General features: G+C 32.5%; 1 protein-coding gene across 2 annotated transcripts; it reads left to right on the top strand.

The window, feature by feature from the left end:
- Positions 1-179: 179 nt before the first annotated feature.
- Positions 180-27,638, top strand: LOC149904529 (protein FAM107B). Of its 2 annotated transcripts, none has more exons than XM_090107313.1 (4): positions 180-335; positions 16,049-16,250; positions 23,420-23,523; positions 26,738-27,635. In XM_090107313.1, exons 2-4 carry the CDS (start codon positions 16,126-16,128, stop codon positions 26,890-26,892), a joined length of 384 nt encoding a protein of 127 aa, XP_089963439.1. In that variant the 5' UTR covers positions 180-335; positions 16,049-16,125; the 3' UTR covers positions 26,893-27,635. The 2 variants fall into 2 exon arrangements, with proteins under 2 accessions (XP_089963439.1, XP_089963440.1); XM_090107314.1 differs by lacking the exon at positions 180-335 and adding an exon at positions 2,896-2,963 and having other exon boundaries at positions 26,738-27,638.

Genomic DNA, 27,638 nt, shown 5'->3' with positions numbered 1-27,638 from the left:
TTATTCATTATTGTTTAGAGAAAATTAAAATAATACACACAAATAAAAGTAAGAAACAAATATAACAAAATAAAAAATTAACTTTGTAAAATATGCATTTGAGAACAATTTTTTCAATGGGCAACTCGGTTACCAAAATTGCGCGCGCTTCCATTCAGGGAAGTTTGTTTATCAATCAAACCGGGGTTTTAGAGCGTCGTGTGTAGTGTTGTCTTGTCGAGCGAAATTTTATTCAAGACGCGTAAATTGCTTTTCGGTGATAACTGATATTGTTTTCTTGAGAAAGGAGTATCACGTGGTATTGCTACATCACATAGTCTTCTCTGTATTTTAAGGTAAGTGATTTACAATATTGGTTTCTGAAAACAGTTAAACTTGTTTTGGTGTGAATGCCTTTATAGGGTCGATTACGTTCGTAGAATATTACTTACATTTTTTTTAAATCCAAATTCACTTTTAATTCTATTCTTCATGTTGGCATTTATCTACACAACGGATAGATAATACATATTATTTTATAGTATATTCGAACCGAACATAATATTAAACTACCTACCTACGCGACGTGAAGAGGAAGGATCTTATCAATTTGAACAATAATAATTATTAATTATTGCTTTAGAAACATTCATAAATGAGTATTGTATTGCTATGCTAGTTGCTTACCTATATTCGTTATTGTCTTCTCTTTGGCAAAGATATTAAAGCAAATTACTACGAATACAATTTATAAATTTTACTTCCTGTCAACGTAATAATTACAAAAAAAAATAAAGTAGGTAAGTAACTAGGTATATATTTATATATTATGTTTCGCGGATTTCCTTTGTTTGCACTTTGGTAGCAGCACGCAATAGTCACAATAGGTATTTAGGTAATTATAAATTCTTTAAAACAATTGTAGCGAACAAAATAGGCTATCTATAAACATAATTTATTTTAATATTTTCAACAATAGGATCAATGTTAGCACAATAGGACGTGTAATAGAGTAAATGACGTTGAATTGTCGAAGAAACACGTGTTGATTGTCATATCATTATTCATTACAATTATAATATTATAACGCAGTTTCGTGATCATTATTTATTCAGTTCATAACTATTTCACGAATACATGAACTAGGTACATAGGTACTCATCCATGCATACTTTTATTTTAATGTTATGAATATGATATACCTAATAAATTACAATAGGTATGAAGATATTTCTTTTCTGACGATTTTGAGTAGGTCAGTAGTCAGTACCATATTCATATTTTGCTCGGTATTGAGCATTTAGGTACCTAAAATATTATAATTTTAAATAATACCTATATTTCAAGCTACTAAAGAAGCAAATTATGATTTCAATAAAATAAAAAAAGTAAATTATATAGGTAACATGTGTACAGAATACAGATGTAATTTTATTACAATAGTACAATAATAACTTTCCGCCAGCTGCTTCGCCCGCGTATTCAAAGAAAAATCCACATAGTTCCCGTTCCCGTGGGATTTCTGGGATAAACCTATTCTATGTCCTTTCTCAGGTCTCAAGCTATATCCGTATCAATTTTGAAGTAAATCCATGCGGTTCTTTTTGAGTTTAGCCCGGACATACAAACAGACAAAAATTCTAAAAACTATATTTTTGGCTTCGATATCGATTGTAGATCGCGCCACAAGTAGGTATTCTTTAAAAAAAATATTCAATGTAAAGTTTTGACTTTCCTATGATTTTATTATTTCATATTTGTATAGATAATACTCGAAGAAAGTATAAGAATGTATTAATACGTGTGGTCATGATTTATTTTTCATTCTCCAAGTCAGCTGTATAATAAAATATGTACTTAGACATTCAGTAGATATAGTATATATTATGTAAAGTGGCTTAACATTTCATCGCGACCTGCAATTACCGTTGACCCGTACTGTCACAGAGAAAGAATATTAAAATCTTAGAAGTACATAATATTCTCGACGTAACAAACTATGTAGTTTCGTTGAATTTTCATTTTCCATTACATATTGCACGTACTAGGTACCTAAAACATATTTAACCATTTGTAAAATGTTTTTGCATAGCACAAAAAAACGGAGGTTCTTAATTCCCTTTCATCCAAAACGGTGCCATAGAGGTTTCCATGTAATATCTATATCGTCATTCTTTAAAAAAAATATTCGTTTATTAACTTTGTTCTACTACTTAGTATAGCGTAGAATGTAAATAATTTATCCTGGTAACAATAATTTTAGATATTGTTTGATATTGCGTCACATAAGACTGTACAAATATTTCCTATCCTATAGTAATTACTAATTAGTAATGCTTATTATTACTTTTAAAAATAATGATTCATCTTCCTTGTATTGGTGACCATGCTTTATCGGTTACAAAATTTCATACGTGTCGGAAGTCCGCTCTCATTTTTTAGGATAAGAATAATAAATAGCGTAACAATAAGCAATTTATGAAATAGAAAACCAAATCCGATTACCTTATATTTTCTTTCTAATAACACCTAGTTTTGTAAAGTGAGTGTAAGCGTATTTAAAGGTCGAAATGGTTCTCGTGTCAGCTCATAATCCAAACAATATTATAAGCCGGTTAAGGTCTTGTGGCCTATATCTATCTCATATTACCTGCGCAGTGGGACAGGTAATCCTGTTAGGCGACCGTGACACGCTGCTTGGTTCGCCAGTCTGTGAGCCATCGGTCAGTTTTGTTCGTGCTGCATCCGTATAGCAATGTGCGAAGCGAGAACTCGTAAGGCGGCACCTGCCATACAAGAAATGCTCGCCGTCTACGAAAACGGTATATCTAAGAATATAAATCATCACCATCCCCTAGAACGCCGTCACACCGGTCACCGCACGTTACCTGATATGGACAGTTTACGATCGAAAGTGTCCTAGCCTGTTCATACATAATTGTGGCGCTGTGCATTCATTTGGAAGTGCGTTTCACTACATATAGGTAGTTGTCATTTAACACACGTGTTGGTAGCGAGTTAAACAAAAGAACTTATGGTCAGGTGCTTTCACGGTCCATGATTATGATATTCGAGCGTTATGACATACTGCGCCATCCTCTACCGCTACATGATACCCGTAGTTGTGTTTGTCCTTGCACCTTTCAGTCCATTATTTAGATCTTTCTTTTGACGTGGCCTATTTTTACTTACAACACATATATGTATAAATGTTATCAACTATCAAGTTACCTAATTAATTATTTTTTGTGATATCCACGTCGCGTCGTCGTGACTCGAGAGTCATAATTCTTATAAAGCGACCGTTGTTTGTAACTCTACACAAAACTACAAAGTAAGCTTATCAAATGAATATTTAGGAAGTCTGCAGCATAATATTATAGAAGTGCGTTTGTCGGCAACATCCCTCATTAGCTTTGTTGTTGGTTGTATAATGGCTAGTTGTTCACACACCATCTCAACAGTCATTAACGTCCATTAGCTAAACATTAGATATATATGAATGTAAAGTAATTTTAAATTATGTTGAATGCTTTGCAAGTAAGCACAATAAACACATTATTATTGTTATTGATTAAATTATAATAATTAATAATGAATAAAAAAACGCTTATCCACCATCCACCGGTCGATTTAAATTATAACTGTTCAATAAATAAATAAAAATCGCAGTATTCTATAAAAAGTTTTAAAGAGCTCTAGAATTCTCATAATAATCCCCTAGAATTTTGCTTTTGAAGCGAATAGGATTGTGTGTATTCAAATTCATGCTGCTCGTGCCTCGTGTGTATTCAGAGTACATTTCTCAATGAAAAATTTAATCCCGTATGCAATTTTAAAGAAGTTTTATGTTTCTTTGTATACAGTGCGGTAAATAATGTTCATGGAATAGTAGGTATTTAACGTGTCGCAATGCGGTACAACAGTTATATTTTTGTGTTTGCATGTAAGGCACGAGGTGCATTACGTATGCGCGCCATAGCATTTGGCACTGCACTCGGTAGAGATAGGGATCGTAGGATAAGCGCGCGCTGGGTGGCTCCTCACTGCCCATACGCACCTTACTGCACTTTGCATAATGCTTTCAACTCATACATATTCATTTTACAGTATCGTATCAATATAGAATGTCCGCATTCAGTATTCAATAATCGGACGGTCATATTGTCCGATAGAAAGGCACAATTTGAAGCAACATGCGGCTAGGATAGTAATTAAATATTATTAACCGTTAAATAATTGAATAACTTATGCTAAATTTCAATCAGAGAGGTTAATTTATCGAAACATTTTAATAGTATTAATTATTGTGATTAATTCATACAGGGGTTAATTAGCTTTCTATTGAGACGTGATAGAGATCGTATCGTACATATTTGTATTCGAGTCGCTTGTTAAGTTTTGATCTACAGCTTACCGCACACGTTGCATTTACGTTTATTTTAGAAAAGTACAGATGGATAATGTATTGTGAAGAAAGTGGTGGAATTGTCGTCTTACGACATGACTGTTACGCGTTTTATCGTAATTCTTCATGAGAGCGAAGCGAAACAGCTATTTGAGATAATCGCGCCGTTTATACAAACCTGTTGTTTTATATTTTGGTAAATTACGTCTGTCTCTCGACCACAGCTCTCGACAATTATCACTTGGTTTTGTTAAGTGTATATGAGCACGTATGAGAAAAGAGAAAAATTTAAGTTAAATTGACGCAGTGATTATTGCATGGGGTGATTAAATAATTTTTTCTATATGTAGATAATTATCAAATGTGTGTCTGATGTGGTTATTTTCACACAGTTAAACTTACAGGTGAAAGTTTAGTTTTAGTTTAGTTAAAGATTTAGATTTGTCTTGCAAATATAATTCGTGTAACATATTATGTAACTTACAATCAAATGAAACGTATTGTTTTTTAAAATATGTGTCATGAAATTTGATTCGCTTACATAATAATTTCATAGCTCCTATTGTTGACTAATGAATTAACCGTTTCGTCATATAGGAAGCTGTTCAAATTTCAATTTTTGGTGGAAATATTTTATTGCAATACCTAATAATTTGATGAATTGAGATTTCACAATAAAACTTCATCTTTTCAAATTTCAGATTTACCTAACTACTCGAAAGTGAATACATTTTAATTTTTAGTATATTAAGGGTGCGTAATTTTTTTTCATTCAACATTTAAATTTATTTATTTATTTATTTATTCAAATTAAATACACACAACAGGCTACGATCTTGCCGGGTCCATAGGCGCCACATCAATTTTACGAGCAGATCGCAACCCAACAAAATGTGTACAATTTTGAAAAATTATGAGTAGGTAGGTATAATGTAAAATATTAAACCACCATTTCAACGTACGTATTCTACCATAATTACTCTGTCTTCGCTAATTAACGTAAGTGCAGAAAAAAGTCCTGCAAAAGTGAATTTACAACAAACGTTAAAAAATGTATAACACCAAAATATTGACCTAAAAATAAATTCGCGTTGCATTTTTACACGTGGGGCTTTTAGCGTTAATAAGGTGCTTTACGCAAGTATCACTTTCCGAGTGGGGCTTCCGCTGTAAGAAAGTCCTTGAGCACGAATTTTTGGCAGGATAGAAGTACTTCGAGGGGCTTTGTCGAGGCGATTAATCTAAATCTTCATGCCTTACGTAACCTATTGATTCATAATTTTTAAATTTTTGGGTAAATTTTATTTATTTATTTAGTAGATAACTACTCAAAAAAGGATAACCTAGATTTCTGTAATAAAATTATTGTATGCTGACTTATAAATAAAAATGTTTTATAATCTTAATCTTAATCTTAATACTATTATAAAGGCGAAAGTTTGTATGGATGTATGGATGTATGGATGTTTGTTACTGTTTCACGTAAAAACTACTTAACCGATTACAATGAAATTTAGCACACATATAGAGGGTAACTTGGATTAACACATAGGATAGGTTTTATCCCGGAAATCCCACGGGAACGGGAACTATGCGGGTTTTCCTTTAAAAACGCGGGCGAAGCCGCGGGCGGAAATCTAGTAATATTATAAATGCGAAAGTAACTGTCTGTTACTCAATCACGCCTAAATTACTAAACCAATTTTAATGAAATTTGGTATGGAGATATTTTGATGCCCGAGAAAGGACATAGAAAATGACGCAATCCCGGAAATCCCACGGGAACGGGAAATATGCGGGTTTTTCTTTGACTGCGCGGGCGAAGCCGCGGGCGGAAACCTAGTATTGTTTATATTTTAATATATTTAAGTAAGCAACTTAATTGTTCAACACATACATTTTAAACGGCTTGCAATTTGAGTGTACTCTAATTTAATTAAGTATGATACGCATATGACGTAAATGTCACATGTGAAAAATGAAGTAAATTCATAAACATTGGGCGGGCAAGTAGGCCGGGAGGAAAGCTTCGTCTGCCTTAGGTCATCGCCCCCCGCTATGCCCGTGAACGCGTAAGGGATGATCTTGTGTTATCGATACTCTTCATAAGTTACACATCGATTACGGGAACGCATCCTTATAATTTGTCAATTATTATATTTTGGCATAGGGTTCGTTGCTTAGTAATTAGTATGTATATTAATTATTATTTATTATTTTATAAGATATTTTTAAATAGAGGTCCTGTACTGGACTATGGGTTGTTTTTAATTAATGTGTATGGTAGAGAAATAATTTTGGCATTCAAAAATTTATTGATTTAGTTGAAAATAGATAAGTAAGTATATGGACTTGTTAATCATTTATACCAAACTAAGAAAAAATACAGAAAATGTGTAGTAAAAAGTGTATAACGTGTATGTATTTGTATATACGTATGTTATCTATGGAAGTTGGATACCCTAACCCTTTCATATTCACAACCCCCCGTTCATTAGCTTTCATTTGTAGTTGCAATTTGTGTTTGGAACTTGATACGATATTCGTTACTACCTCACACTGATTTCGATCTTTTAAATCCTTCATTTTAATGACATAGGGTCCATAGGGAACATTCTAATTTGAAAACATGAAGCGTCATAAGAACTGACCAAACAGCCATTAAAACGAATAACAATTGAGACCATTAAAATTTAAAATGTCTTCCCTCACTATTTCATAAGAAACTTGCTTAGCGTTCTAGACAAGACAACCGTCTAGAGTAGTGTCCACATTTTCTAGAACTATGAATGAATGCGTATAACAGGACAATTTCTCACAGCGTGACAAGAGCTTTGTGAAAATACAGCTATATGAAAAGCTCTAAAATGAACATGCATACGTGAAATTAAAAGTTCTGTGACCCTGTCGACATACCTCGTTACTAATTTGATTTTATGTGCGAAAAACGTTTACACGCAACATTTCGTAAATAACAGTAATTTGTTAATGAAGAGTGATTTTGTTGTTTTAATAATATTACAGCTAGTACAAAATTGGACGAACGTGTTTAATTACATACAGTTGTCTTTAAAATTAATGATACATGTTTTGAATAGAAAACGAAGAATACTATAAATATTAATAAGTATAACAGTGTTTTCTAATATGATGTACCAATATACAGTTCAAATCTATGATTTCGGTTATTCAATTTAACATTATCATTTAATTGTGCTATTTTTATAAAACTCTACGTTTTTAGCACATGTACACCACGTATTAAACTACTGATAAGGTTTATCAGCTGATGACCTTTGTCTAATTAGCATTATCTTTATAGAAAAAAAAAAATTATCAATTATTAGTTTATTATCGTAGAAAAAACAGGACTGTAGCATTATTTCTAAATGAATATGTATGTTGTACATACACTTATCTCCCGTCTGTTATCATCTCATGTATGCAACAAGATAATAAGCACCACTTCACCTCTATTACGTAATCAAGTGTAATCCTTCAAGAGAAAATAGTTTGCGCATTAAATTATCTAAACGTCATTAATACATGTCAATATAATTAAAATTGTAGGTAACTGATTTGTAGTTAGCTTACGCAATGCCTTTTACTATTTATTCTATAAACGCATTAAATATTGCGTAGCGGCTTGCTGCTTTTGCATTAAACATAAGTTATTTAAGAATACTTACGTTTATCTTTATTACGTATGTGTAACATCTGCAACGAGAAAACTAGTTAAAATTGTATCATTTTTTAATGAATTCTATTGAAGAACCAAATTAATAAATCTCTTATTGTTTATGCAATAGTTGTTCTATATTTTTAAAATATATAACTTAATTAATCAAATACCATAAAGTATCATAAATCAGGAATTATTAAAAAAACAGGACTAGGAAAATGCATTGAAAAGTCCCGTTCTTATCTTCATTATACCTCTAATAATTGTTTTACAATTTGTAGCGTAACTTCTGTAAGCTGTTTGTTTTATTTGCTAGTCGGTCAAACAACTATTTATTGGATATTGCACGTTATACAAAACACTCATGGCTCATTATTGTGCACCCAAGTATTAGTAAACGCTGGAACTGTACTAAAACGAAGCTATTGTGGGACTATTCAATACGCCTCCATTTACGTATAACACGTACTGTTTACAAATACAGGAGTTGTACTGAAACGAATTGGTCGTGTTTGTTACTATGATTAATGAGGTTGGATTTTGTTGTTCTCCGGACGGTTGTTTAGAAATAATATTTCCAAACAATTCATTGTAAATGTACATTGATAAATAGATACCTACTCCTTTTATGAATCATCGCATTGTGAAGATATAGTTGAGTTAATTTGTCCAGATGTATATAAATAGAATATTCCATTAGGTGCTGCTGTTTACAGGTTTACGTTACTGTATGACAAAACAGATAATAATACAAATTGGTGGTGGTCTGTCATCGTAAAATAAACGCAACCCTTCGCTACTCCCACGGTCCCACCCTGTTATTAAACTGGACGTTTTCAAATGTGACACTCCAGGGAACGCGTAAATATTCAAAAGCAAATTATTGATCAAATACTCTTTGACAATTTTATAATTTCTCACAGTGAGCCTAATTTGAATTCAATTTAACAATGCATGTTTCTCTATGAGTTTTATTGGTCTTATTAAGCTTCGTTTGCCTCTAATTACAGCTCAGGACTTCGGTTAGTGTATTTGACCTCGCCCATTGAGACCCACGGGAAAAGTATTCAAACCATAACTGTCATCAAGTTAATAAGCGATTCGTGCTCACCCGCATGAGGAAGTGGCTTATTGATTGAACGATGTACCTATCATCTGGGAGATTTTTATTTAAAACGTTGATGGTACTCCATCATCACCTGTTATACAATGGGTTGCTTTAAATAGTCTGAGAGGATTAACTTATTCATCAGGATCCGGAATGAAGGGAAGAGATTTCAATACACCTTAAATATCAACAGCTATATAGTTGTTTATCATACAAAAATTCGCTCTCATTAATATTCAACTTATGCAAATGGATAATCAGTCAAGGCTGCATTTAAATAGGGTGGGAACCCCTTTTTTAAAGTACAGTCTACAGTACACCTAACCTATCAAGGCAATCGCTTCGAGGGTGCGGTGAATTGTACATATTCCTCTTAAGTGCTTCTACAAACGTTCCCCACACATTTAAATTTTATTGCCTGTAAACTCACGATCCCATTGCGTGTGTCTTAAATTTTTGAAAGCAATATTTCTTCACTTGAATTTTTATCGGCATATAAACTCGATGCGTATAGTTTGATGGTGTCTGATTCATAATGGCCGCAGAACGCGCTAACAACTGTTTTTAGGAATCCCTTGAGAATGACGCAATACAATCTGGGGCGATTGAAGCTTAAACGATAGTCTGCCCTACTTGTAGTCTGTTCCCGTTAAAAATGGTACACTGCGATGAATTAAAACGAATTTCTTTTATGTTCATATAGGTGCCTTTTATCGTTAGTTCTCCCGTATACTTTATAGTGACTTTATTGATGTCGGCTAATGAAACACCGTTATTTAGAACGTTAGCAAATCTTGCGTAACGTAGGCGACATTTAATTGATACCGGTCTAGTACTGAGCAGGGAATGTAGGGCGCATACATTATGTTAAGGAGTTCTTATGAGGTAACACCGTGACGTACGTTGAAAATTGCATACTGAAAACTGTAAAATAGCTCACAAGCGATATATTTTTATGACTTCATATACATAATTATAAATTAAGAACTGAATTAAAATTATAATTGTTTATACTTATTCCTTTTTAGTGTAACAAAAAACCGTAAACCTTTCTTTAAACTACAATATATATAGAAACAAAAAATCCTTTATTTATTTTAAGGTATTTTAAGATAAGTCAGAAATTCAGAATAATTGCACGCCTCATAAGCGAAGCGTTGAGGTGGGTACTACTGTCACTTCGCGCAAAACATCTGATTTTTCAAACTTAAAATGTCATTATGTATCATACATTGCACTTGTAAGATAATACATACACACACATATTAAGAAAAAAACACTATTTTTAACGTTCATGATATTTTTGATGTCATTTTTGTTATTTAAACTAGTTAAAAAACAGTTTAAAAAAGTTCTGTCTTGGACGTCCGTGTGTCTGTATGTGCGGATCCTTTTTCTTGTTAACACGATAGCGACCGAAATACTTTACTAATCGAGTCTTTTTTTTTCTCTTACGCTTGAGTATGCTCAGGAATAGAACCCTTTCATTTTTCAGGGTCTGATTCGATGTGGTTTAATTGTTATTAAATAAACAAAAATAATAATTAATAAATATTTATTAAAAAAAAATTATGAGGCGTGCACTTTTGGATTTTCCAAATTATTTAAAAAAGTATGGTTGCCAATTAATAAATAATTAACGTGCAAATACTATGCATAAAATGAATCTATATTCTATTGTAGCAAAATAAAAATATATAAATAAATATTCCGTTTATAAAATTATCTATAGAGAACAGAGTGTCCGTAAGTAAGGAGAGCATTTGCATATTGCAAACGATAATAATAATTATAAAGCACGGGGGAGCATTAAATATTGGCTAAAGAACTTTATCTCACTATTCAGTATTCAGTTGGAAGATAGACTTATATTCACATGCGCTATGCTTGTTTTAATCTTACTTATTAGGAACTGTATTCATTTATTTTATGTTTGTGTTACGTCTGAGTAAAGAACATGATATCATTGTTATTGTAATAATTTCTATTATGCTTAGCAGAAAACAATGCAATTTTTTTTTATTAAGTAAATACACACGTTTTTGCCAACTATTGTGTGGTGTATTGTTCTACTTAAGCAACAAGCCAAATCTTTTGGGGAAAAATATGGGGTAAGCAGTTGGCAAATTAAAATGCTTGTATTGCCAACTCGACCTTTGGAGAAATGTTAGAATAATGCGGAAAACTTAAATTTTTATAAAGCCAGTGGCCTAGTATCGATATGACCAACGGAAATGAAAAAGAAAATAAAAACTGCGGTGCAAATAGCAAACTCGTAAAATTTTATATATGTATTTTAAAACCACCGAGTGTTTAATTTGTCACGTAATTAAAAACTCATTTACATTACACGTAATGTGAGATATAAACTACTTTAAAAGTACACACGGAACTAAGTCTTGGCTAAGCATTTTCAGAAAGTAAACGAGAATGAGCAAGATCTTATTAATCCGACATCGACTTAAATACGATTTTAAATAAATAATCACCTGGGTTTCCAGAAAATTCTAATAAAAGAATCGCTAGGAATTATAAGAGACAATAAATTGTAATATCTCACTAAAAAGTTCAAATGAAAGACAATGAAAGCGCAGAACAAACACAGTTGAAGGTTATTCCTTTAGTATACTTATGTTACTATCTTTTCTATTCAGTGATGCTGCACTTTAGAAGATTAACGGCTTAGCCTTCGAACACATGATGACGTCAATTGTTTTCAGCAAATGAACTCGGCCTTGTCTAAGCCATAAGGTTGGATGGGGATCTAAAAATACCTATAGGTTAGGGGTCAGACGTGTTACGTCAATCCTATGGATGAAACACTAACCGCAACGGTATTTGCGAATGTTTATCTTCAGTTCTGTTAATGGATTTAAATAAACTTTCGTACGTACTCGTATATCAGTATCAGTTGTGGTTTATGTTTCTATCAATGAACCACAATTTGTTTTTGCTAAATAGATGAATAATTTACCAGCATGTTGCCGAAATTAGCTCAGATTATCCGACTTTTTATTTAAAATTCTTATTTTATTTGACTTGTACTTTTTTGATGATATTATAAATAATACACTAACGTTTAATGCATGTTTAATGTTATTTTAAAACTTTAAAATGCTTTATCCGTTCACAAAAAGAAATTCACAAAAATATCTCATTGTTTGATATTGATTTTCAGCTACACAGATCGTTTAAAATGACATTTGAAAAGGCTTTTCTTCCACTTGCGGCCAATGTCAGTGTGACCTTTATAAAAGTCTGGTTCAATAAACGTAATATCTCTGAACGATCTCGCTAGATATTAGATTATTATGAGATAGCATTTTCTATATTGCTTTTAAAACAACTGCATCTGCTTCCTATTGGCTATTACATAAACATAAGTTCAATACCTAAAATGGTTAAAATTGTTTATTTATGAGTGTAGCTTCAATCGTTAAAATTAACTATTAAATCTTTATGAGTCTTCAAACAAAATTTACACGGAAAACAGAAGTGTGTCGGCTAGCGATTGCGGCACGTAAAATTTTATTGTCTGTATCAAAATTCAAGGTAATATTTGAGAAATAATTTAGTTTCTGAAGTTACGAATGAACAATGGACTTGGAATTAAACAATATGTAACGTTGCTTGAGGTGGAAGACAATACAATCACGACTGACACATAACTCATATTATGTGACAAGCTCGTTTAAAATAATACTCGTTGTTGGTAGTTTAAAGCGCAGTATATCACGATTTTAATGATTTAATTTGTCAATTAAGCTTCCTCAAGTTCCGTATCGTAATGCACCGGTAGAGTGGAGTTCCATTTCCCCAGCAACACGCAATTTGCTCGATACGTGTTATTTCTTTAACAATTGTCATTTTACACCTCAGTGCGTTTACAAATGTCGGAAAAATATTGGTTACACATGACACGATCTTAGAATTTTCTGTCTAATTAAACATTGCGATAATAACACAAAAATGTTTGGATTTAAAGTCAAGAATTGTGGGTTAGTAAAATCAAAGAATATTAGTGAAAACTGATATATATTTGGCTATCTTATGAGAAAAATAATATTATAAATATGATCAGAATGTAACAATTAAATTGAACTAAGAAAGGATTGAAGGAACACTTATATATGTACTTGAAAATACAAATACACGAGGAGCATATTATAGTGTGCTCGTAGTTCGTAAAATGATATGTCAATGGAAAATTTATAAGTGCAAATTAACAAATACAATACAAGTAGCATTATTAACATAATATACATAATTTATCACAAGTATTATTCAGTTCAATTATTCACTTAACATTAATTGTATTATCGAATACTCAAACGTGATAACTACTTCCTTAACAAATTCTAGATGAATCTAAAATACATATATAAATTATTTTTCAACCTTATGTAACTGAAAGCATTAAAAATTATTTAAAATTTCATAACGTATCTAAAATTTAAGTCAATGGTCTCAATTGTTATTAGATATTTTTAATTCTCAATTTATTTTACGATAAATTATATAAATTTAAAATTCGTTTTTCATATATAATCCAAGTAGGTAAGTAGTATTAATGATTATAAAATTGATCGTACAAATAATTTTATCGTGGGAATATTAAATAGCTATTATTTAAATTTTAATATTGTTCTTGATTATGTTATAAAACTAGTAAGGTAAAGTTTTATTTTCAAACCTTTACAAACATTCAATCTCATAATTATTTTCAGTGCTCTGAAGTCAACAAGAGAGATTATTATCATAACACATTGTGATATTTTTTCACAATATGAATACATAAAATTTAGTGTGCTTCGTGTTCGTATTATCTTTACTTAAATCTATCTTGTACGCATAACCATAAACATAAAGTTTTATTATTGTCTCTATTTTGTACACTTTTATTTTCGATAGAATTTTTAGAATACCTAATAAATTAATAATATAGTTCATATTGTCATAATCGTTATTCTTTAGTTTATACCTACTTATCGAAAATACAAAAATTTCTTGCATTCAAATTCAAATTCATTTAATAATTGCTTGAACAACATTACCTTTATCAATACAATCGAGAAGGGAAAACGAAACGAAGATAGAGCCTAGAAGTAAACCAAAACCATCGGGCCCAATTTAAATTTGGTTTTCAATTTGTACCGTTAATTTTACGAAGCAGGACGAAAGGATTAAAAAATCTCATAACTTGCCAGTCCAAGTGCTAGAAACGGGGTCATGTCGAGCTATAACGAGCGGGAACGAATCGAAAATATTGCAGTGGGTAGCACACAGGTGAGCGGCACTCGTCAGGACGTTTCCCTAACTAATCCCCTGCTATTGCTTTTCAAAATTAATGAAACGAAATGAACACTCCCATTAACCTGAATATATCTCTAAAAGGTTACTTTTAACGTTGATGGATGGCTGTATGCGTGATACTTCATCTAATATCGTGAACACATGATTATGTGGATGGGTATTTTTTGTTGCTTCTTCACACGCTAAGTCCTGGATGGATTAAATGGCATACTTTTCATATGCCTATGGGATTTATTTATATAGGTAATGTTTTTAGTTTGTGTAGTCATGTCGTTAATTTTTGTAGTACCTAGGTTTTTAATTTTATTTATTCAGCATAATTTTTTCGACTCGAGATAACCAGATATACAGTTTACATTCGTATGTACTCATGGAAAACCCGATGACTAGACACATTAAAAATTAAAATGCCACACATATTGCACGTTTCATGATTAGTTTATTTTTATTTTAACGATTTTAAAGAACGAGGTAGGTAATGTAAGCGCTAATAAACGTCACGGTTAAAACTGATGATATCATCCCTGATTCATAAGATTGTTTTCATTAGGCAAGTGTTTGTTAAGTATTAAAGGTGACTGGCATTCAATACAACACATATATATATAATATAACATACCTCAGTCTTAATTTCACAATAGCAGTTGCAATATTCAGATTGTTTTATACATATAAAAAGAACTAGATTACTCATTATTCATATACGTTGCAATTTACATATTGGTTTTTGCGCGTAATTTTATTATAATGTAATATTTAAAATCGTGTATGAATCAATATTTTTTGTACAACCGGACTTACGTAAATCTCCGTATTCGTTTGGAAGATTTAACGTTTTTAGGGTTCCGTAGCCAAAATGGCAAAAACGGAACCCTTATAGTTTCGTCATGTCCGTCTGTCCGTCTGTCCGTCTGTCCGTCTGTCACAGCCGATTTACTCGGAAACTATAAGTACTACAGTGATGAAATTTGATGGGAATATGTGTTGTATGAACCGCTACAAAAATATGACACTAAATAGTAAAAAAAAGAATTGGGGGTGGGGCCCCCCATACATGTAACTGAGGGATGAAATTTTTTTTTTCGATGTACATACCCGTGTGGGGTATCAATGGAAAGGTCTTTTAAAATGATATAAAGTTTTCTAAAAAACATTTTTCTTAAAGTGAACGGTTTTTGAGATATCAGCTCTCAAAGTCGTAAAAAGTATGTCCCCCCCCCTCTATTTTTATAACTACGGGGTATAAAATTCTAAAAAAAATAGAGGTGATGCATGCTAATTAACTCTTTCAACGATTTTTGGTTTGATCAAAGTATCTCTTATAGTTTTTGAGATAGGTTGATTTAACTGTAATTTATTATATTTGCTGCTACGGAACCCTTTGTGCGCGAGCCCGACTCGCACTTGGCCGGTTTTTTTTAATTTTTATATTCCTTATAATATTGTTGTCTGTATGTGTTTTGCACTATGAAACAACATTCTTGTATTATTATCCTGTCACTGCGTATACAGAAAGATCATAAAACCTAAATGCTCATAGATAATGTTATGCCCGCAGTCGAGGCGGGCACCGTGGAGGTGGCCAGCGAGAACCTCGGTCCGGACTTGGTTTTCGAGCTGGGTGCGGACACGGACATGGTGCAGGAAGGGGCGGGCGCCGTCGGAGACGGTCTGATCGCTCCCCGACGGTTGAACAACCCCTGCTTAGAGAGTCCCGTCAGAATGGACCTGCATAGAGAGCTGCTCTTCAATCAGAGGATGTGAGTATTTACTATTTGGGTGCCTTTAAATGGGGGTTTTCGAGAGTTAGTTCCTTGGTAACTTATGTTGTTAAGTCGACGTCATTCTATTGACGAAGAAAGAAAAAATAGACTTAATTAATAAATAGGTATTCTCAAAAGTTATTAGTCCCTTGATTTATGACTGATCATGTACCTAAATGATATTGTAGAGGCAGATGTAAATTTAATAATACATATTATGATCGTCCCTGAGAGAATATAGCATGTACTCTGTTACGGGTGTGATTAAATTTTCTATTCAAATAGAATTTCATCAATGTACCTATCTTTAGAATCGCGATGCCGCGCAATTCTGCCAGGGCTTAGTTTGGAATTTATATTATGAATAGGTAAGTTATTCAGCTAGATTTCAATACTATCTTATATAGATTTGTTAGTTCTATTTATAAAAGGAGGTTACGCATAGAACCTCTTGGTTGTTAGATCTGAATGTGATAAGGCACATAAACCTGACCAACGACAATGGGCAAAATTTATAAATGCACGGAACGCTAAACATTCTCATTAGAATTTTGATTGGATCCATAATGGCTTAAGTTACGGTTAAGGATGTTCTTCCATAAATTATGAATTTAGTGATAAAACAAAAAAGCTAAACAATTTTAAGCTACATTCTTATAATTTTACAACAAAAAATCTTTCATCTCTAATGGTATTATAAGATGCCATGGTTGCACGCATATTAACGGGACGACTTTGTTCGTCTCAAAAGATTATCTTACCTTAGCGGCTTTCCCTTTGAATCCCTTATCTTTATGAAGTCGCCGCGACGGTCATCACTTTAATAATAGGAATGGTCATGGCCATGTTCAAAAATCCAACGTAGACATGCTTTGAGAATTAAGTAGTGTAGATACGGAAGAAAAATGTAGATGGCTAGTCTAGCCCTAAAAAATCTAATATTATGATGATAAATGTATTGTAGCGAACCGCCCCGTCTTCGCATGACGTCTTAGAGCGTATACGCACCATGCGGGTAGCCGCATTGCGGGTAGCCGCATTGCGGGTAGCCGTCCGGCTGACCGCAAGCACAATTATGTACGTAATATTCATTTCTATGCGCACTGCGATGCGGCTACCGCAGACCGCACAGTGCGCATAGAAATGAATATTCCGTACATAATTGTGCTTGCGGTCAGCCGGACGGCTACCCGCAATGCGGTTACCCGCATAATGCGTATACGCTCTTAAACGTTTTATTTGGACCAAATTATAAATGTAATATCTACTTAGTTCAATTCAGGTTCGTCATGTATAGGACCTTTGTATATAAAAAAAATCTTCACCATTATCGAAACGTAGGCTTCCTATACACTCGATGCGCTCTATTATTTTCTTGTTGTTAGTCAAATTATATCTTTCAAAACTGTTCAAAACGTACGTTTATGAAATAAAAGCTACTTGCCTATTTATTCGTGAAATAAATCATTTCCTTGAATATGTTAGACACGCTGATATTAGCTGATTGAGTTATGTATGCAGTATATTATCATGATATCGATACAAGGCGGCCGAGCCCAACCACACCTCAGACACGAAATCAAATAGTAGTGCGTGTCTTATTTTCTGCTTTCTTTTTAAGATATATTTTGGTACAATGAATAATAACACCTTATCTATGACTTAGAGCGAGATATAGAGACATAAATCATTGTAAGCGTGTATTTCGTAAATCATTGTAGGTAGGTATGTACTATAATAAGTATAGATATTTGTTATTTTTTATTTAATCTTTGACATGATAATATTATAACTAGTGTGCGATGGTTGGAGAATATTAAAATCCGGTGAACGTACCTCATGCTTATCACAGTACTATCACATTACGTAATGTGAGAGATAATATTTACTTACGTCCCCACAAAATAACTTAGTATTAGTCAGTTCTTTAAAGAAACGAATCTTCAATGGCGGCGCTTATCATTCCCTCTCGCTCACACACGGCCGTACGGTATGCAAAAAAAATAGGGTAAAGTAAAATGTATTTAATTTTCCCTGTTATAATTTTTGGAAGAAGTGTACAAATACAACCCTCGAATTTAAGGTTTTTGTGGGGGGGGGAGGGGAGGGGGGAGTGTTGGGAATCCCTCCTCCAAAGGGGGGGGGTGAGGAGTCACTTAGTTTCTGAGATATTGGAGTTTAAAGTTTTGAGAATTGCCTTGAAATTGCAAAAAAAAATATGGACAAGAATAATATGAACTTTTCACAGTAATATCACCAAGTTTCAAATCGTGGGTAATTATTGTACCGGCGAGCCTAATTTTTTTTTTTTAGTTTGTAACATTTTCGCCATTTATATTTAGAATGACAATTATGTATTTGCATAATTGCAAATTATATTACTTATTAAAGTAAATAATATTTTCTTTAATAAGTAATATATTATTTGGGGAAAGTTTTTCAGTTTATGGGCTAATTACGAGACTACGAGTATTAATGGGGATTTTGTTGCGTTCTGTATATGTCATTTGATAGTTCATATAAATACACAAATATCATAACAAAACAGTTTGTCAACAAACAAATTAAAATAATTAACAAAATAATAAATAAAATAATTATCAATTTACGTTATTTTTATTTTCTTTTTTGCTGATACTACCATCTGTCAAAGTCAGCTTTGGCCGCCATTGAAGATTCGTTTCTTCATTGAACTAGCTAATACTTAGGTACTGCATGGTCAAAGATTATTATCATAGATACAGCTATGTAAGTAGTTTATTTCTACGTTTTTCTTATCTATATATCCATACTTGAATATAATCTCGATGGTATTTACTTTATTATTGTAACACTTTTTGCAATATTTACAATTTGTTTGTACGCTGAATATCTCAGGAAATGGAGAGGTCTTAAACATTTAATTAAAGTCGTTACGGTACAGTACGTCTTACCAAATATTAATGCTCTATTAATTATAATGTAAATATTAAACAATTACGAGGCCTTTTATAATAAAACAAACTCGTTTCACTATTTTATAGATAGTATGTTAACTCATGATAGCTCTTCTAAATGGCTACAATTAAATCAATATGCCGTCGGAGGCAAGGAATATTTCTGCTGAATTTGTGATCACAAATTTACTTAGGAAGCTTCCGACGGCATGTTACTCGTACAATTCGATTTTACGAATGTCGTGTTATGTAACGTTTTCAATATGCTGGACTGATGCGAGCATTGATAAATGTAGGATGAAAATATTCAAACTTTTGTATGAAATTGTGCGATGATATTGAAATATGTAGGTACATAATTAGTTTGTAATCTTCTACAGGCCTATAGAACAGAAATACATAATATTCTTTCCTCTACTGAAATTTTCCTTGTTGTTTCGGCATTAAGTGCTACACCTAAAATTAATTACCTACTTTAAATTTGTTACTGAATAATATGTTTCGGTAGACATCAAAATAAGACATAATACGAAAGGGAATTGTTCATAGATACTAAATACTTGTTTACATTGTTGCTTAAATACATATTTATGAATACGGTATAAATTCACACAAACAGCTTCTATATCTTATATATAAAAATGAATCGCAAAATGTGTTGGTAAGCGCATAACTCGAGAACGGCTGAACCGATTTCGATAATTCTTTTTTTATTATATTCCTGGAAGTACGAGGATGGTTCTTATGTAGAGAAAACGTAAACATGTACCACGGGCGAAGCCGGGGCGGACCGCTAGTATGGAATAAAAATATTTACTGAAACAAACTAATTATCTCATAGTAATCAATTACGCTACATTTTTGTCACGATAATAATTTTATCACTCTTAAATTCTAATATGTATGATTATTCTAATCTTTATAATCTCGCTTATAAATATTTCATTCCTGAAATTCCAGTAAAGATAGCGCCATCTTTCCTGTTGCCACAAATTTAATTAAGGCGTCCTACATCCTGGAAACATCGTATCAAATGGGTTAAACAAGTTATAATTATAATTTATAAGATTACGTCCTAACAATTTGTAATGGGAGTAATATGGTCGTCTTTCTGTGACACCCACTAGCAGATGCTTATTCAGTATCTGTACCTTTTTGAAAATGAGCGAAAGGGTCGTTACGTCGACGAAGCTATGGAGAATTTGATTTGACGTCTATCTCTTGTAACATACTGTACTTGTAGAATATATGTTGTGCTCACGAACAAGTACGTGTAGTATATTTATAGCAATAAATGAACAGCAATGGATTTTAACACCATCTCTGGCAGATTAAGTTTTAGATAAATCAACCCATTCACTCAATACAAATATCCTTTCATCGTCATTATATTCCGATCCTGGTCAGAAACTATTGACGTAGAGGTATTGTGAGATGTGCGCAATTCTTGGAACAAGTTGATGTTTTTGTAGCGAGTGCCTTACCCGGATCCCTGGGCACAGGTGCACGACATCCTGTCGAGTGCTAAACCCGGTGTAATTATTGAACATCTGTTGTTCACAGATGATGTCTATGGACCATTCCGACATACGCTGTATGGAGTTTTGTACGTTTTATTGTTGTACATATTACATTTAGTTCATCTGTATGATGTGGATGTTTTCAATAATTATATACAATTCAATTAAATGATGATACAAAAACAACTTATAAAGGCATGATTGCGTATCTAAAGATAATTCTAACTTTTTACACAACATTTTTTGTTGTGATATTTTTTAGTTTTTATAGAGTCAATTAAATCTACAGCATTTTTAATTGTATTTCGTGCTTGTCTATGTCTACTTATCTTAAATATTTGAACACCGTCGCCGTCGCTAACCTGTTGATTTGATTCACTTCCACATCGTTAACGTTTGTCGAGCTGTCGCCTTTCTGATTTCCGTACGCCTGTGCGAGGGAAGGAAATAATTCCAATTTGCTCAACGGGAACACAATTTCTATCTACATTTAGGCCTGGATATGCGACGTTATAATCAGATCATTATATGCCAAGTACATTCTTCTCATTTGGTTTCATCGCATCTTCATATTATCAATTGTGTAATGCGACATTCATCAATCGATAATGTCCGTATTGCGCCATTTTGCAACTAGCATTGCGAAATTCTTCATCTCCTCGATTGCAAATCCATTGGGTCGCAATCTTTGGATATCTGATTGTGTGGTTGTGACATTTTAGGCCGATTGTTATTTTCATTTGTTTCTTGAGGCAGATAAGGCAGGACAAGTTATTTCGGTATTTTAATACAACTTCGTTTTAGATTCTGACGAGGAAGCAACGTCGGTATTGCGCTGTAGCTGGTGTAATTAACCAAGTTTAATTTAGCCTATGAAGTTGGTAATGGCGCGGCGATTTCATTTCAGAACTCATCTGCCTGCGATCTATTTGCAAAGTAAATTAAACTACATATAGGTATAATAATTTATATTATCTTTTGAATATTACGTTTGCGGTTGAACTGGTTTGGACCTGGTATCATTACTTAAATAGTTTAAGTATCTAAAGTAATTATCGATACCTAATTTGCTTCATCCTAAAAATAGGTACAGACCTTTTTTTAAATTGTGGTTTTGAAGTATTGAAAAATTTATGGCCAGTTTACCTTGAACGATCTAGTGCAATTAAAATAACTATGTACATCACTGGAGAGTAAGGATATTTTAAACATAGATGCGAAAAGTACTTCATGGGCAGATCGGTTATGAAACTAAAATAGCAACGCTAGGAGTATCCGTCCTTGAAAATATTCGTCGACTCCCAGAATGTATTGATTGGAATGAGAAACAAAAAGTTTTATTGAAATGTATTCGTACAAACATTGTAATGAAACTTACTCTTTCAATGGCAACTGTGTATCGTGAGAACTGCTTTTTTAGGGAACGGGTTATTAAATAATTAAATTTGGTTTAGTTAGTGTATGTGTTATTACTTATTACAATACAATAAGTGATATGACGTCATCGCACCAAAATAGTTCACATGTGCAGGTGCCGACCATGGGAATGCATTTATAGATGTGTGACAGTGTGAGAGAATGTGTTATGTGAAATGTTTATTAAGTTATGACTTATGAATAGAAATAAATATATAGGAAATGTAGGTGTTCACTGTTCGGTAACCGGAGTAATAGATAAATAAAAGAGTGATTTTGTTTAAGGACTGGCTGTCAAATATGAAGTTTCCAAAAAATAAAGGGTCAATTTGAGTTAATACCTATTGGGTCTGTCAATTTTTTGGGAAGTTATCTAATTTTTTCAAACATTACGTAAGGTTACGTTTCAATAAGCAACATCATAATACCTAAGCTTAGTGTAAAGAACATTTTTCGGATGTAAAAGAAGGTCAAGAGATATCCCTTAATCCGTGGGTCGAAGTAGACACCTGTTTTTATACATTCTTCTTATATTTACGAACTAATTTCAGATAATCCATAATTCCTTTAAATACAAAATTATTAACAATTTTCGATATGGTCAAAAATATTTCTTATCAATAGATAGATGACAAATTGTAGTCTAAGAATTTCAATTATATTTCGATGTTTTATACCTTATCAGTAGAGTAAACATTACCTTATATGGTAGCGAAAATTTGTATGATAATTGATAAGATTGTGGTATCGACGTTGATTTTTATCGTCATTACAACATCGCGACATGAGGGTTGCCTAATCATTTTGGATATAATTTTTCGTTGATGATAACTAGTACTTAGTTTTTAAGTAGTTCTTTTTTTTATTTCCACCAGGAAAGCAGATTTTTTTTTGCAGGTTGCTTTGGGTTGCGATGCCAGATGTACTTTTTGACTTTTGAGTAAAACAGGAGTCAATTCCCTTATACCTTACATACATTTCGAATGTAGGTACTCTCAATGAAATCTTGTTTTCGTTGCATAATTTATTTTCTGCAGGAATAGCAATTTTTTTTTTATATTTTTATAGCAACTGTTGTGCAGTTGTAAATTAAAACTCCTTGGTTTACAATACCTATTGTTAACGCATTGAATTGTGCTATAAGTACTTACCGCCATCTTAGCTCTAAACGGGGAATATTTTTTTAATAAAAATACTTCGACCTAGTTAGTAGGTATGATATCGGTTTATAATCTTTTAGTATAATCATTAAGGTACTTAAAGCTGAAATTAATTAAAACGCTTATCTTTTCAGAGGCAAAAATGTTCTGAATCAGAAGAGCGAACTGGAAAAGGCCCTTTCAAAACACAAAGAGAAGCAACTCATGAACCAAGTAAAGGAGCACAGGGAAACTCCAGGTAACATTTTAAAATCGTCCTTTCATTATACATTTTTAACACATTTTCAAAGCTGTTTTTTTGCCTAGGCGTTACTTTGAAAGGCTTATTGTTGGTATTATGCATTACATCTGCCGTTAGTCCGTTATTTAATTGTGTATTAAGTAAGATAGTTATTAAAATAAATAGTGTTTTTAAATTAAAGACAGCGTTCTTTTCACGTTTATAATATAATATGTGTATATTTTTTAAATACATACTCTACCTGCTTATTACATTTATAGAATTATGGAATGATAACCTAATTCCATATTACTATTTCGTATTTTATAAAGCAAAATTTCTAGAGTACCTATTGTACATACATATTATAAAAGAAACTGCAAGTCCTAGCATAACCTGGGTCACACACTTGATTGCGAACATTCGGACAAAAAATATTTGCCAATACATATTTGTGCTCATGTGAGTGACCGGTATAAGTATAAAATAAAGCTCATATCATATACGTGTTAAATTATAAAAAATATATAAATAGTTATAATCCCATATGTAATAATTAGTGACTCAGCTGACGTTTATATCATAATCTTTTCCTCAACAAATAAAATGTAGTAATAGTTGTTATTATGATTAAATAACAAGTGACTAAGCGAAAATGTACTTGAATAACGTATACATAGAAAGTAGGCATGTGGGGCACCAATATTTTACGTATATTTTTAGCATTCAATACGTATTCATGATGGGAGATTGATACTCAGACTATGGGTATTCGCGATGCTTCATGGCTGAAACGCCGCGATTGCTTTAAATAGAGCAGCATTAGTACAAATTTTCATATAAAACTTCTAAAATATGAATGCTTTGATATTAAAAGTGGAACTGATTATTATTAAATGTCTTTCATTAGGTACATTGAATATTTTATATTAGATACTACCTGACCCGGTAAAACTTTGTTTTGCTAGTTACTCAAACAAAAAAATCGGTCAAGCCGTTTCGGAGAGTTTAGTATCAAATAGTGTGACTTGAGAATTTTATTTATAATACATGAATGAATGAAATGAACAAATACATAACAAATACATAAAGTAGATAGGTAGATTAAAATTTAATTCGTGTAATGATGAATCGTAATATTTAATAACCATTTTGTTCATTGTCAAGGAAATATTATCAGTCTATACCTACGCAAATAATAAGGATTTAATAAAATATCTAGTGTTATCATGTTCTTTGAATACTTTAATTCTACAGTCTACTGTTCCTATACTCTACGAATTTAGTAATGTGAGACACCTCTCGATCTCGTATGAAATATTAGTTTGGGGTATACATTTACGAGCATGCTGTTAGGAGCTGCTTTTACTTTTATTGTTCCAAACCAGTTTCCCAGACAGATTACTCGTGTAGTAAAAGGAAGGTTTCGGTTGTTTTTCCCTGCATTCGGCGAGTTATATTCGTCCTTGATAAGCAGGTGCAACGGTCGTTCACCTGCCACCATCATTCATTATTGTTCGTATAATGCCATCAAATGCGATCGCATTGTAATCTTGTTATCAGATAATGAACGAAGAATGCTCGCTCAATACGAGTTCAATTAGTTCGCTAAGAGTTCCGAGTTATGCACTTCTTGTAGCCTGTAAATATTCCTTTTTTATTTTTATAATAATTTTTAAAACATTTAAGTCTAGTTAGAGTAACTAGTTGGTACAAGGTATCATCGTTATATTTCCTGCTGTTATTGTGTCGCAGCAAATTGCATAGAATGCAATAAAATAATGAGAATGCATCGACCGTAAAGCGCTGCTCCATAAAGGAAATCGAAATCCGACATATTTTACAATATGCAATTAAGGTTGAGATAGTTATTATAAGTTTTTAATGAACTGGCGTAATGCGTATTAATTATAAGTTTGTCGGTTTGTCCTTCTTCCGCAATATTGCTTAACCATTTTGCAAAAAAAATATTATTTTTTTTATTTAAAGAATATAAAACCCATATTATAATCATCCAATTACGTAAGCGTTTAAAAATCTCGGAATTTTTTAAACATAAATGCATATAAGTATGAGTCATAACACATACATAAACTGACTTATCAGTTAATGTTAAATATTTTAAGTGGTTAAATTTTATCAGTAAATATATTGACTCACACATTACCAGCCTCCTTAAATTCCTAAGTTTCACAATTCGTCCTTGCAAAACCTCATTATGCAGTTTCAACCATCCTACGCTCGTATTAGCATGCTCGTTGTTATTTGTTTGTAGGCACAATATGTAGGTGTTCAAATATTAGGGAATATTAAACTGTACCTATGCGCTTGTAATTTTTTATAGTACCGTGCATTAGTAACCTCGTAAGTAATAATATAATTTACAAATGTAAAAAAGAAAATTATATACGAAACGTTAAAAACAAACGCAATCTATTGATGCATAATCATAAATTATTATAATTGATTAGTACTACAAACTGTGACTACAAATAATCGTTGTTTTCAATAATAATAATTAATATTAGTTAGTTGTACTTGCGTGTTGTTGCCTTTTTGCTTCGTTTAAATATTGTTTTGATACTTTAAGCAAATATTGATATCGCAAGAGTGTACATATTGCATATTTGTTATTGGAACGAGTATTTCATGACGATGAAACAGTAATGTGGCCACGTCCTATGCAGTGACAATAGAATCAGTCACTAGGACAGAAAGCAATCACTCATTCACATCTTTGTGCACATGGGTTAGCTCATTAGTGATGCAACCGTAGAAACTGATCGAAAAATAAATACAAATGTTTATCAATAAACATAGAATAATAATTATCGAATAATTAAGATATCTTATCACTTCACTTGTTAACAAATTGCGATACCTGTTAATTGCAATCAGTTAATTTAATCATACACTTGCTTAAAATTACATTAAGTAGGTACCTACGTGAACAAGTACTTGTTAGAGAGCTCATTTGTATAGATTTTAATTATTTATTTGGGGTAATATATGTTTCTTGTAGTTTTAAGGTCGTCATACTAACAATTATACATGGATATTATGTATTTTATTTATCTGAAATAAATAAAATAAAAACTCTTCTATTCTATTTATACTTGAGTCTTGAACTTTAATTGCAATGAGTTAAAATATTAAACCGCTCCACCTTTCCCTATTCTATGTACCTATATACCTTTGTCTCTACCTATAATAACATTTTCTCCAATTTCAGAACTAGAAAGGGCAATAGCAGAACGCGCTCGCCGCTTGGAGCAAGCGGAACAGAGCCACGAGGAAATAGACCCGGCGACGAACCCGACACTGCAAGAAGTGCGCGCGAGGCTGCGACACGCCGCTCCACCATCCCCAGCCGCGTCTGCGCACTAATTGAGTGAATTTGAATTTGGAATATGGAACGTTTTCGCTGAAAAACTATATCTTGAATTTGGAATTGAGAGGTTTGAATTTGGAATACAGTATTCATGATATAAATGGATAATGAATTTTGAATTTGGAACGTTTACGCTGAAAAAGTATATCTTGAATTTGGAATTGAGGTTTGAATTTGGAATAAAGTCGGCTATTCATGGTAGGCTCGGCTCGCGGTGAGTGTAGTGTCTGTCGCAGTCTAAAACATTTATTTATTCAATTAGACTTCTAGAAGCACTTTTGAATAGTTATAACATAATTTTAACATTTACCGGTAGGTTTTAATGGTAGGCGCTAGTCGTCAACCAGATGGCGGCGACATTAAATTTTTAAATTTGACGACATTACTGAGCGACAATCTTGTGTTTTTTTACGTTAATCCGTTATAAAGAATGGTACATTAGATGTGAAGGCAAAAGAAGTAATAGCAGAAAATATTCCAACAAGTTTCATTCGGTTAAAATGTTTGTGAGAATGTTTGCGCGGATAATATCTCAAGGGATACAAGTTTCTCTATCAAACTAAAAGTAAAGGGCTGAAATGGCTAAGTTAAAAGGCATTTACCCTGTGTTGTCTCTAGGGAATGAAGAAAGAATGTTAAATTATAATTATAAGCAACATATTGTCCGTAAATGGTGATGAATTTTCACACACTAAACTGGTAATAAAGCAAGTTCATAGCTTCAATGGAACCTTCTAGAACT

Source organism: Colias eurytheme, chromosome 11 (genome assembly GCF_061535395.1).
Source record: "Colias eurytheme isolate Ceu_HAF_F1 chromosome 11, ilColEury1 Martin Lab GWU primary, whole genome shotgun sequence".
NCBI classification, from domain to species: Eukaryota; Metazoa; Arthropoda; class Insecta; order Lepidoptera; family Pieridae; genus Colias; species Colias eurytheme.
The sequence above is the reverse complement of the archived record's forward strand: the minus strand, read 5'-3'. Positions and strand labels throughout refer to the sequence as shown.